This window comes from Carassius carassius, chromosome 49, assembly GCF_963082965.1.
Source record: "Carassius carassius chromosome 49, fCarCar2.1, whole genome shotgun sequence".
Classification (NCBI taxonomy): domain Eukaryota; kingdom Metazoa; phylum Chordata; class Actinopteri; order Cypriniformes; family Cyprinidae; genus Carassius; species Carassius carassius.
The window spans coordinates 11,267,016-11,280,048 of NC_081803.1; the positions used below are offsets into that span (position 1 = coordinate 11,267,016).

At 36.8% G+C, this 13,033-nt stretch overlaps 3 protein-coding genes across 3 annotated transcripts; all 3 read left to right on the forward strand.

Annotated features, from left to right (window-relative positions):
* Positions 1-280: 280 nt before the first annotated feature.
* Positions 281-2,807, forward strand: LOC132132651 (ras-related protein Rab-1A-like). Its single transcript, XM_059545112.1, has 6 exons — positions 281-559; positions 947-1,019; positions 1,117-1,212; positions 1,297-1,392; positions 1,531-1,662; positions 2,114-2,807. Exons 1-6 carry the CDS (start codon positions 546-548, stop codon positions 2,306-2,308), a joined length of 606 nt encoding a protein of 201 aa, XP_059401095.1. The 5' UTR covers positions 281-545; the 3' UTR covers positions 2,309-2,807.
* An 849-nt stretch (positions 2,808-3,656) lies between these two features.
* LOC132132739 (gastrula zinc finger protein XlCGF7.1) lies at positions 3,657-5,063 on the forward strand. Its single transcript, XM_059545244.1, has 2 exons — positions 3,657-3,777; positions 4,378-5,063. Exons 1-2 carry the CDS (start codon positions 3,711-3,713, stop codon positions 5,028-5,030), a joined length of 720 nt encoding a protein of 239 aa, XP_059401227.1. The 5' UTR covers positions 3,657-3,710; the 3' UTR covers positions 5,031-5,063.
* A 1,150-nt stretch (positions 5,064-6,213) lies between these two features.
* Positions 6,214-12,868, forward strand: LOC132132790 (FERM domain-containing protein 8). Its single transcript, XM_059545322.1, has 10 exons — positions 6,214-6,376; positions 6,821-6,908; positions 7,013-7,180; positions 7,561-7,662; positions 7,749-7,807; positions 8,724-8,890; positions 9,285-9,506; positions 9,577-9,850; positions 10,362-10,584; positions 10,670-12,868. The coding sequence occupies exons 2-10, from the start codon at positions 6,821-6,823 to the stop codon at positions 10,780-10,782; spliced, it is 1,416 nt and encodes a 471-aa protein (XP_059401305.1). The 5' UTR covers positions 6,214-6,376; the 3' UTR covers positions 10,783-12,868.
* Positions 12,869-13,033: the final 165 nt, after the last annotated feature.

Below are 13,033 nucleotides of genomic sequence, written 5' to 3' on the forward strand. Positions count from 1 at the left end.
TTTTCTGCATAAACATGGGAGTGGAATAAACACACACACATATAGCTTATAATGTATATTATAAATTTAAAAATGTGCATGTATTGTTTATTGATTTACTTCACATTTCTGATGTAAGGCCAGACAGACACATGTTTGCTCCATGTATATATCAACTTATCTACAAAATCAACATATTTTATTCACAAAGCACAAGCAAACATTACAGTTTACTTTACATTACTTTACGCACAAAATTACATATGCATGTATCCCACCACTAGGCGGCGAAAGAGGGCCAGAATAGCGGCGCATCATCATCCGTCACTGCCGCACCTGCGCGGCTTGTAAACCCAGAGAGGATAGAAGAGGCGTAAAGTCTGATTTTACAAGGAGGTCTTGAAACGGTCCACAAAGGCTTATAAAATCTCATAGATCCTTTTTTTTATTGCTACTATTCCAGGCTAAAGACTGGCTCAGAGTTTGCGCTCAGCCGGTGAACAGTAGGCGACGCTCAGCGCATCTACCAGCTGGACAAACAATAACAATCCCTCTGCTGTCACATCATGAACCCTGAATAGTAAGTCATGAGAACTATGAACATTTATGACCGCCTCATAATTTCCTTTACCTTTTGTTGGCAGGTTAACCAAATTTCCTATGCAGATGATGATCATTTTATATAATAATTAATTAAATAGCAAATAGGACGAATTGTGTTACGGTTGATAGTTTACTTAAAGCAGTCGTCATAGCTGCAGTCTAGTCGCTCTGTAAATAAACGTATGATAGATATATTTGTATGTATTTTTAAATGTTATTATTATTAAATAATTATAATTATAATGATATATAATCATATAATATTTAATATTAGTATTATATGAGTTATAGAATATGTTTTATATATAAAATAAACATCTCAGAACTGTTTTAAAACTGTATTTGTTTATGCATATTTCCACAGTGACTACTTATTCAAGCTTCTCCTTATTGGAGATTCAGGAGTTGGAAAATCTTGCATTCTATTGCGTTTTGCAGTAAGTGTGTGTTTTTTTTTTTTTTTTTTGCAACAGCATCTTTGGATATGAATGATCTCTGACCATGTGTGAAATATGATTGATTAATCTTTTCCAGGATGACACCTACACAGAGAGTTTCATCAGCACAATAGGAGTGGATTTCAAGATCCGAACTATTGAGTTGGATGGCAAAACTATTAAACTTCAGATAGTGAGTTTGTAGACTTTACAATTCAATCTAAGTGTGTCATTCAATGTGAAACTTCAGTTTAATAAGTCACGCTCATGTTTACAGTGGGACACTGCTGGACAGGAGAGATTCCGCACGATCACATCCAGCTACTACAGAGGAGCTCACGGGATCATTGTTGTGTATGATGTTACGGATCAGGTTTGTGAGACTCCTTTTAACAAAAATTCACATCCGTACTTGAAACATTTATGGCTAATGTTTAAAATAAAGGTTCACTTGTCAAATGTAATCGAAACTGCACACATTCTTAAAAGTTTAATGCTGGTGTATTTTCAGGAATCCTACAACAACGTGAAACAGTGGCTGAAAGAAATCGATCGCTATGCAAGTGAGAATGTCAACAAACTACTTGTAGGAAACAAGTGTGACCTCACTACAAAGAAAGTTGTGGACTACACTACAGCTAAGGTTGGTTGACGAGGAACTAATGAATGCGTTTGTTTCTTCATTGAAACAGATTTGGAGAAGTTTAACATTAAATCACTTGCTGACCAGTGGATCCTCTGCAGTCAATGGGTGCCGTAAAGAAACAGCCACAAGTAATCCACATGACTCCAGTCCATCCATTCATTTCTTCTGAAGTGAAACTCCATCAAGATGTTTTAACTTTTAAATAGTTGCTTCTGGCAAAATACTAGTCCATAATCCATAATAATGCTTCCTCCAGTGAAAAAGTTGTCTTGTCTGATAACTCGTGGATTATTGGGATGTTTTTTTATCAAACATTTTTACGGCACCCATTCACTGCAGAGGATCCACTGGTGAGGTAAGCTATGTCATTTCTACACCAAACACTTTATAGTTTTACATTAACTGAAAACACAAAGATGTGTCTTCTTTCTCCCATACATTTTTTCAGGAGTTCGCTGACTCTCTTGGCATCCCTTTCCTTGAGACGAGTGCCAAAAATGCCACGAATGTGGAGCAGGCCTTCATGACCATGGCAGAGGAGATAAAGAAGCGCATGAGACCAGGGACTTCAGGGGGTTCCGAGAAACCTGATCTTAAAATCGAAAGCACCCCGGTGCAACAGTCTGGCAGCGGGTGCTGTTAGATCACTGTTGTGTTTTCTCAGGGAGAATGATGAGCAGGACTGGACACTGATGAGTATTGTGTAGAGGCGGCCAATGTGGAAATGTATGACAGACTATCACCTACATGGTGCTCAATAAAGTTTGAACTCATTACTGTTGTTTAACAAAGAAATTTTAATGGCTCTTCCCATATTTTCGTTGTGTTTAAAAAATAAGATTAAAGCACAGGCAAACACTGATTCGGGTACTTGCCTGAAAAATGAAGGTGAAAATGGCCCAGATCACTGTGTTAATAGCTGTTAATGTTCACAATTGACCCAATCATATGAAAATTCTTAAACAATTAACTGGGATTCGCAGCTCGCTAAAGCGGTGCCTTTTCTTGTTCATGCTTTCAACAAGATCAGGTGGTTGAATGGTCATTGCTGGATTCAGCGTGGTAAAGCAGGGACTCTCCAACAATCTCATGCAGAGTTTCACTGTGGTTCTGTAAGAATAAATACTGTTGTTTTGTGTGTATTCAGTTGCTTCTACTTTCATTTTGTGTGTGTGTGTTTATTTTCCCTTATAAAGGGAGTTTAGGGTAATTTACCTTGAAATTAAACCCATAATTGCTGTCACTTCGTGTTGCTGCAAACCTGCAGAATGAAACATATTTTGAAGATGTTTTCATCTCAAGTCATTGGGATCCTAAAAAACAACCATGGATCTCATTGTATGAACACATCCTGAATCATTTAAACAATATATATGCTTTTGTGTTCCACAGAAGAAAGTCAGCCATACAGATTTGTAATGACAGTAAATGACAAAAGATAACAAGTGAACAGTGTATTTCAGTGGCTGCAATTATTATTGTGAAAACACTGCTAGCTAGCTTCTATGATTATTTATTGAATATGGTGTGTTAAAAAGATATTGACCATCCATTTATTTTTCATTTTGTTGCTCTTTTAAAAGGTTAAATTAAATAAAAAATAATAATCATTTAAATGTAAATACAATTTGTAATTATTTAAATATAATTTCAAATGTATATGTAAATAATTTATAAATATATAATATATAATATATAAATGCATTTAATATAATTTAGCACGAATGTTATCTACTCAGTAATTTAAAATGAATCGATTATTTAAAAGTAAACTTAAACAGCTGGTTTGGGTCAAAATGGTCCCCGTCTGAAAAAACACAACCACACACATTGTCGATCATTCTTACAGCCTTGTAAACATCCATTCTTATTTAAATGGTGCACTGAACGGTTTACTCAACGTTTCGAGTATCTCCAATTCGCACCTCGCGATCGCGATTCAAGCCACTCCCACAGCAATTCACTACTAAAAGCCATGATCAATACGACCATTCTGCATCAGAACAAATCAACAGTCAACAGTGACAGCAGCGCGTAATACAAGAATGGAAATTGGGTGCAGGAGTGATCCAGAACCACGAAGAAGGAAAAATAAAGATAGTGAAGAGCAAGGTTGGTGTCCATTCTTGCTATTCTCTAAACATCTTACAATAAGTAAGCAGCTCAAGTGCTCATAGAGCATAAGTGAAGTGAAGTGACATTCAGCCAAGTATGGTGACCCATACTCAGAATTTGTGCTCTGCATTTAACCCATCCGAAATGCACACACACAGAGCAGTGAACACACACACACACACACACACTGTGAGCACACACCCGGAGCAGTGGGCAGCCATTTATGCTGCAGCACCCGGGGAGCAGTTGGGGGTTCGATGCCTTGTTCAAGGGCACCTAAGTCATGGTATTGAAGGTGGAGAGAGAACTGTACATGCACTCCCCCCACCCACAATTCCTGCCGGCCTGGGACTCGAACTCACAACTTTTCGATTGGGAGTCCAACTCTCTAACCATTAGGCCACGACTTCCCGAGCTTCCCGAGCTTCCCGACTTCCGATAACAAAAGCAAATATGTAACTTAATAAATACAGAATGTATGGAAGTTATGTATTTGAGAATGGTAGAGATTTCATTGAAGCCTTACATTTTATTTAATTTAAAATTTGAATTAACTTTTAGACAACTAACAAATGATGTGGTCATTTTTGATAACAGAACAAAAGTTTTCCAAATGCTCAGAGCCTGAAAACAACAAAACAGGATCCCCAAAAATGTTCCCCTGTCCTCAGTGTGGAAAGAGCTTTACACAAAAAGGAAACCTTAGGATTCACTTCAGGATTCACTCTGGAGAGAAGCCTTTTGAATGTCATCTGTGTGACAAGAGTTTCGCAGATCCAAGAAATCTCAGAGATCACCGGCTCTCTCACTCTGGAGAAAGAGTGTTCAACTGCGATCAGTGCGGCAAAAAATGTATGTTTGCTGCACACCTGAAGAGACACCTGAGAATCCATACAAATGACAAACCATACTTGTGCTCCATTTGTGGACAGAGTTATCCACGCATGGACCATTTTAAAGAGCACCAGAAATTGCATGCCAATGTGCGAGCACATGTGTGCTCTGAGTGTGGGAGTTCCTTTAATTTAGCCAGCCACTTGAAAGACCACCAAAAACTTCACACTGGAGAGAAACCTTACAAGTGTTCACACTGCGGAAAGAGTTTCTCGCAGTCAGGATCCATGAAAAAACACGAGAGGATTCATACAGGAGTGAAGCCATACATTTGCCCTTCCTGCGGGAGAAACTTCTCTCAGTCAAGTGCCCTGCTGAATCATATAAAAAAACATTGCCCAAAGTTGTCAAAGTGAGGAAAAAAAAATTATTAGAGCCGTTTCATCCAAGTGGATGTACAATAACTGTAATGATAAAGTTTGTGTGTTTGTTTTTTTTTTGTTGTTTTTTTTTTAGTAGCAAAAACACTAGAACTCACTCGTTCAGTATGATTGACATGAACAATAGTGTTAATCTATATATCACTGTTAAATAAAACACTATCCTGATCTGATCTATTCATGTTTTACCATTTTGTTTGTTCTTCCAATAAAAATATAAATTATTTATGTTGAGGTAGGATAGGCCTTAAGTTTAGGATTTTAGGAGGGTGAAAATGTTCTCCTGGAACACATTTTATAGATCACTGTCCACAAAATGAATGATTAGCGACTGAATTCACTCATTACCATGAGCAGATCAATGTAAAACTGTTGGTACAATAAAGACTGTGCTCTTTCTTTATGTAGTAGTATAGTGTCCATAAACAAAACAATAATAGATTATCTTATTCCCCTAATAGACTTAATATTTTCCCCAAAACACCATAGTAAAAAAGCAACAACAACAATGAAATGGAATGACAATGAATGATTTAAAATTCAAAATGCAACTATGTGCAGTGACTATTCAAATAACTTTAAAAACGTCTTTATTATTTAGTTTATGCAACCCGAAGCAGCAGCAGATGGAATTAACTCATGTCAATGAAATGATGAGAATGAATCACGTGGACCACAGGACAGACTTGGCGTTGGCGTCGCACAGAAACAATTAAAACCTAGAGAGGAGAAGAGAGTCTTCTAGTTTGAAGCCCATTTCATTTGTGATACAACAGAGACCAAATGTGCCGCATAATTCTGAATTCATCCGTTTAATCCTTATCGCGGAGATAAATGGTTATTTTATTCAATATAAGTCATGAGACCAGTTACCACCTCGTAATTGAGAATATAATTTAAATATCTTTATACAAAGTTTGTATGTTTAAAGCATTTTTTATTTTTCATTTTTATTTGTTTTAAATTTTTTATATTTATTAAAAGCAAATATATCGATACTATGAAGTATTTAAGTTCACTTATGTGATTTTGAGAATAAATGTACTACATCTAATGTCAACTTCAAAAACCGCATTTCGGGCTGTAGAGCGCCCTCTTCTGGCGAGATACAGTATGACGCTTCTACAGTCATGAGGCTTCTTCCAGGTTGTTGCTGATTTCAACAAGTACACTGGTGGGCGCTGTTTTAAGAACATTATCCAGCTGCGCTGCCGCTGCCGTCATACTCTCAGCTTTTTATGTAACTAAATCCCACCAAATATTGAGGTTTTCAGTCTGTTTTGATCAAGAAAGAAGCTTCTGAAACAAAGGACAGTGTCTCGGTATGTTGCTGTATGTAGTTTGATGTCCAGCCAGTTACTGGTGTAGCAAAGTTAGCTAACGTTAGCCAGTCAGAATAGGGACGTCAGCTGTATTTCCCTTTTTCCTTTTAATTCACTACTTTTTTTGATAATATTACCGTATTTTAATAAAGTATAGTAAACCAGGTGATGTTTAGAGTACAAATAGCGAAAGCAAACTATAAAACATAAAATACTTCAGGAACTTAAAAGTTGCTGCGTTAGCCTTCAGTGTTTATCCAAACTTGTTTGTTTATGACGGATAATTTTGCTTTGAAAACTGCTATCCAAATGATGAGTTTTTCTTCTGTTTTTTTTTTTTTTTTTTTAGTTTGTACAGAATATACAAATAACAATTAGCAGAAGTCTCTTAAATACAAATGCTTTGTGTTTCCTACTCAGTGCTTGTGTTTGTTTTTGGATTAGATGGAGGGAGATGATGGCGACTTCCCCCCTGAGTCATCAGAGCACTCTCATTCCCAGCGAGGAAGTGTGGCTTCCTCAGTCACCAGAGGTCGGTTCTCTGTTCCTCTCTGGATCTGATGTCACTGGACTGGGGGTCGTGATCTGATCATTGTTGACCTCACATGTTCATTTGTCCCTCTTGTGTTTCTCCAGCTCAGGATTTGTTGGTGTACTTGGCGAGCGACAGTGCAGTGCACTTGACTTTGGAGGGTCTCGGCTGTATGAATGCGCAGGAGCTCGGCCGCAATATCCGAGAAGCCCTCAACATTCCCAACTCTGCCGTTGATGTGTTCGCTTTCTGGTTCTGCTCTCCTTTGCTTGGTAATGTTCGTTCTTTTGTGCTCTGGTCAGACTGATACAGAATTTATGATCTTTTTTTAATTAGGTTATGAAGAAGGGTAAGCACAATGTTGGCATTTACAATCTCTGTGGCTGATTTGCTAGTGAAGTGTTGGGAGGGTACATCAGGAAATCCTCAGAGTGGCACTGACTTTTGGCTACTACTGTCAGCTCATTCAGACTGAAAATCAGGGCAATATTTTGGTAAAAAAAAAAAAAATTTTGTGTTCTGTTCCATCCTTTAGTTAGACATACTGGTATACACAGAGGAAATCCACCTTAACGTTTTATCATCATATTTTTTATGGAGTCCTTATTGTTTCCAACCTTTAGCCTCATTTTGTTGTGATATGTTTGAACAGACCTACAGTTGAAGCCAAAACATTTGCCCTACAAGCTGTGTCGTCAGTGGCAGGACCTGTTGTACCGCTTTACTGAGGCCCCTGCAGAAGACATTTCTCAAGGTATGCTTGTGTGTTTAATTTTGTACATTTCCCTTCACTTGAAAGTTTAGGTGTTCATCAATAACAAAACATTTTTGATTTTTCAGATGAGCCAAGTCTTGTGTTCAAAAGAAATGTTTTTTATTCCAAGTCAAAAGAACTTCAGGTATTGAAAGATTTTTATTGTTTGTTTTTTTTTGGATGAATATCCTCTTATTTACTCACCTTCATGTATTTCCAAATTTCTGTATGACTTCATATCTTTTCTGAGGTCAGCGGGGTCCAACACAGTCAACTGCACAACAAAAGAAGATATTTTAAATAATTTTTCAGTGTCTTTTTTCCATATAATTAAAGTTAATAGGGTCCAGTGTCGTGACATTCATTATATGGACACTGAGAAATTCTTCAAAATATCTTTGTTTATTAAAGTAAGTCATACAGGTTTGGAACAACATGAGGATGGGCATAAGAAGAAACATTTGTGTGATTTATCCCTTTAAGCCCAGTGCACACTTTGCGTTTTTCTTTGTCTACTAAGAGGTTTGCTTGTCAGATTATGCAATATTACCCCAGAGAGATCTTGCACAAAAGCCAAGGCACATGTACACTGTCAAATACCTTGCATGTCAGACTGTGCAAAACTATACTGTACATCTTATATATACATCATCTTTAATGAGTGAGGATTTGTGTCTGGAGTTATTAGGCTGGCCAGTGGAGGTCATGGACTGCTTATTCTTCAGAATGATCATAACATAAAACATCCCAAAGAGATTTGTTACATATCAATCATATAGACAAGCAAAAGCTTTTACAATTCCTGACGTTTACCTCAGGCGTAAAGTGTGCACCAGGCTTTACTATAAACTGCCATTACCCTATGAGACTGGTTTTCAAGAATTTTAACTTGAAGAAACATGTAGGCTAAGATATCTTTAGCAATTATGGCAAAGCTGATTGTTTTAAATTTTTTGCAGAAATTGAATTCATGATATATTAAATTGATTCATTTTAAATTTCCTTTTGTGATTCTGTGATGTGAATTTATGTGGTGTAACATCTTTATTTTGTAATGTCAGATTGAAGATGAAGGAGTGTTGAGGCTACTATATGACGAGGCCAAGGTGAATATCTTGGAGGGTCGTTACCCCTGTGACCCTGAACACTGGCTGAAATTGGGAGCTTTGTCCTGTGCCATTGAGCTGGGGACTGGGCTTGATGACCAGGCCCTAACAGCAGCAATCAGGTGACCTTCTCTGCTCCTACATCAGTTATCAAATGGTTAATATAAAGTTGAGATTTCACTTCCTTTTTGTCAATTTTTTTTATTATTATTATTCTTTTCAATGTTTGGTTACACTTTATTTTGAGGTATTTACACAAATAAGTTCAGAGTAATGTTATTTAACATTTAGAATTAGGGTTTGGTTTAGGGTTATCTGCTTTAATTGCATTTACTAGATGCTTTTATTCAAAGCAACTTACAAAAGTGGAACAAAAAAATTAATGATTAGCTTTTCATCAGCCTCCCAGTTTAGAAATCCTGTCCTAGAACTAATTATAACTAATTTACAATATAATTTGTTATTGGCTAATTTGCTGTAAATTAATTTCAGTTTCTACCTGTAATATTATTCCAGAGAGAAGAAGCTGTCCTCATTCCTCCCGGCCCACGTTGCATTAGGAGGAGGAGGTTTTCTGTCCACACTGAGGGGGAGAGGAGGGAGGAATGCAGAGATGGAGCAAAATCTTATAAAGGAGTATCGTTCAGTCTGCTCCTCTGCTGCCACTGGCTCCAATCAGGAGCCCATCGCTCTGCTGCACCAGTACCTCAGGAGCTGCCACACTCTGCCTTACTATGGGTACGATTACTGAAGTGGAAAGTTGTTTAAATATGAAGTATCTGGGTCGTACATGTGTGTATTTTTGCAGATGTGCTTTCTTCATGGGTGAGATAGACAAGCCAGCACAGGGCCTCCTTCACAGAGGTGGCCGTAAGGCTGTGACTGTGGGCATCAGTCTGGAAGGAGTATATGTTATGGATGTGAAAGAGAAGCATGTCCTTCTGGGTCTTAAGTTTAGTGAGCTTTCCTGGGATCACAGCTACCCTGAGACAGAGGGAGACTCGCATATCCTCTGGCTGGAGTTTGATGGGGAGGAGGCTGGCATGCCTGTCAATAAATTATTAAAGATTTATTCAAAACAGGTGAGCACACAATGACTTATGTTATGTCTGACAGTGGAAGCAAGCATATATTTAAAATGTATTATAGCCCAAAAATATTCTAATGCAATAAAATGATCAATATTAATATTATCAAATTAATAATTTTTCATAAATGTATTTAAATAAAAAATAAATTTTCATTTAAGGATACATTAAATTTGTCAAAAGTGACCTAAAAATATTTATAATGTAACAAAAGTTTCAAATAAATGCTGTTGATCCTTTATTTATCAAGGAATGCTAAAAAATTTTTAGCACAGTTTCCACAAAAAATATTAAGCTGAACAACTGTTTTCAACTTAAGATATTTTTCTTGAGAAATGCTTAGTAATAAGAAATGTTTCTTGAGGAGCAAATTAACATATTAAAATAATTTCTGAAAGATCATGTGAAACTATAGAATGGAGTCATGAAGCTGTTTCAGCTTTGCCATCACAGGAATAAACATATTACATTACATATTTATAACAGTACACTTTTTGTCCTCTAGGCCGAGCTAATGAGTGGTCTTATTGAGTTTTGCGTGGAGTTGCGCTCTGTTGGCGAGTCCGCAGCAGCAGGTACTGACGGTGAAGTCACACCTTCTCAAGAACCTTCGGGTCGGGAAACCATTGAGAAAACCAGAGAGCGACGACAGGGGAAACTGTGCAGACAGAACAGCGTAGTCTGTAGCCGAGTCCATTCACTCAACACCATCAGCTATGTTGATGATGGTAAGAGACTAAAATTGCATTGGTGCGATGGATGCACTTGGTGTTCATGTTTTAATTATTATTTTATTTACCTGCATTGTTTCAGGCAAAGAGATTAAACATCTGAAGCCCAAAAGAGCTGCATCTTTCTTCACGCGACAGGCCCAGCCTGCCACTTACTCGGCTGTTCAGGTGACTGAAAGTTTGGAGCAAGGGTGACCTCCGGCTTCAACACTGCCCTCTTCTGCCTGGTGACCAAAACTACATCTGTTTATTTAGATCCTCAGAGAGACTGTGCAAAGCCATCTGAATGGACAGATCGGACCAAGATCATAGACTGAAGAGCTAAGCCAGTATTTATAGATAATTTGTGCAGTATGTCATAGGTCTAAGCTTTCTATTTTGGCCGTTAAATGAATGTGAAATTTGCTTCAATAATGCTGTTCTGTTAAACTAACAAATATATTTTGGTGCAAATGCAGGACTATGAGACACGATCCGAAAGCTCTGTTTAAGTCACTCTTCTGAATGTAGATTCTACTATGCAACCATCAAACCAAACTACATCCCAGTGGCTGTAAATCAAGAGTACAGTAGTACAACAATGTAATCCATGCCACTAATACTGCTAAAACTAGACCTGCTGCACCAAAGCAAACAGTCAATGCCTCTAGTATAGGATGACTGCTCCTATACACAAAACCAGGGCTGCAGTCTGTGGAAAAGCATTGCAAAGACAGCATAGACTGAGATTATGACATTCTACTTGTGTACTGAATGTGTGCATTGTTTTTGCGCTCTGTTTACTACGGGGCTTGTTTGCATATGGAGACTTCTGCTTTGTAACAAGATGGTTGTTCAAAAAACATGGTTGGTTGTTTTTTTTTTTTTTTTTGTGTGTGTTCCGTTGTGACCAAACATAAATCATGCCTCTACACATGAGTGCTGTTAATTATAGTAGTGGTCCCACTACCTTGTTGCTCTGGAGAATCATGTCTTTCTGATTGTGTGCATGTAATGCACTGCTGAAAACAATCCAGGTCATATGTGAGCATAATCTGCATTTGTAAAGCGGAGAGAACTTTAATACATCAAATCACCAAATTGTGTAGGTGCTTGGTGATCAGTTGGGGATGATGTGTCTGCTGTTTCTATTTCTATCTAGTGATGCTTTTACAACATATGAAACCCTAAGCATTGTACGGTATATCCAGCCTTTTAGAGATGGAATGTACATAACTATATAAAATGCATATGATTTTTATTTTAATTTTTTTAACAAAAGTTGTAGCAGCACAGAGCCCTACATTATTTTTTTCTAGGAAAGTTACAAAAAAAATTCAAAGGAAGTTGATCAATTTGGTAACAGTCAGCATCATGCTAATTGTCAGCTGTCTTTGTTTATTTGATCATAACCTCTGATGCTTAATGTCCAGTTATTCACCCTGTGGCATCAGTACAAATAATTTGAGACTTTTACTGATTGTCTGAATTGAGAAGAATTACTTAATGAATGAATTTGTTTTTTAGCAAGTGATTTAATTGTTCTTAAACATTCAAGTACCTATCAAATCTTAATGTCAAGCCCTACAGGTTACCAAATACAGTTCTTTATTTATCAATGCATTACATCTGTAGTCTTAAAATGATTTTATGGTGTGCATGTTTCTGTGAACGTTTCTATACCTGCTTACTCGGTCACATTTAATGGTGCAAATCGATCAGTACACCCACTGCATTTCTGTTTATGCAAAACACTCATCATCAAGATGTTAATCCTAAAATGCTTGTTTCCAGATTTTCTGTACTGTTGTTCTATATTACTTTTTTCAATTCTAAAGCTAATCCAATATATATATATTTCAGTCTGAACATCTGTCAACCACATATGTACCTACTAACTGTGCTGTAGATAGTCACATCTATGTTATCGAAATTTTGAATCTGTCAATACTAATTTAAAGTGCCTTTTTTTACATTCACATTAAATCTGTTGCTATAGTTTTGCTGTCATATGTCCCTTGAAACTATATCTCCACTGTCTGTTGTTTGTGAGGTTTTATACACAAATTTCACTACCAAAATTGTGTGACTGTATAAATTAACTGAAACCATTTATATGCATTTTTAATCCCGCTTTGTACTAACTTCTGGCATACCTATCAGTAAATAATTTTCTGTATAATGGATTTTTTATTGATGATTTATTTAAACGAACTATGCTTGCAATAAGGTCTTTGATGTGTTTAACAGAATTACATCATGATGAGAAAAAGAAGGCACGAAATAAATGTAACAAACTAAATATTGTCTATATTTTCATGTGTGGAAGTAGTAACAAGCATGCAGTTTTTATTTTAAGCATTTAACGTTTATTTTATTTTATTCTGTCCACAATAGCTATTTTGTCCCAAGTTAAATTATTTACATGTTTGTTGTTATTATATAAAATAGTATTTTATCATTAAAT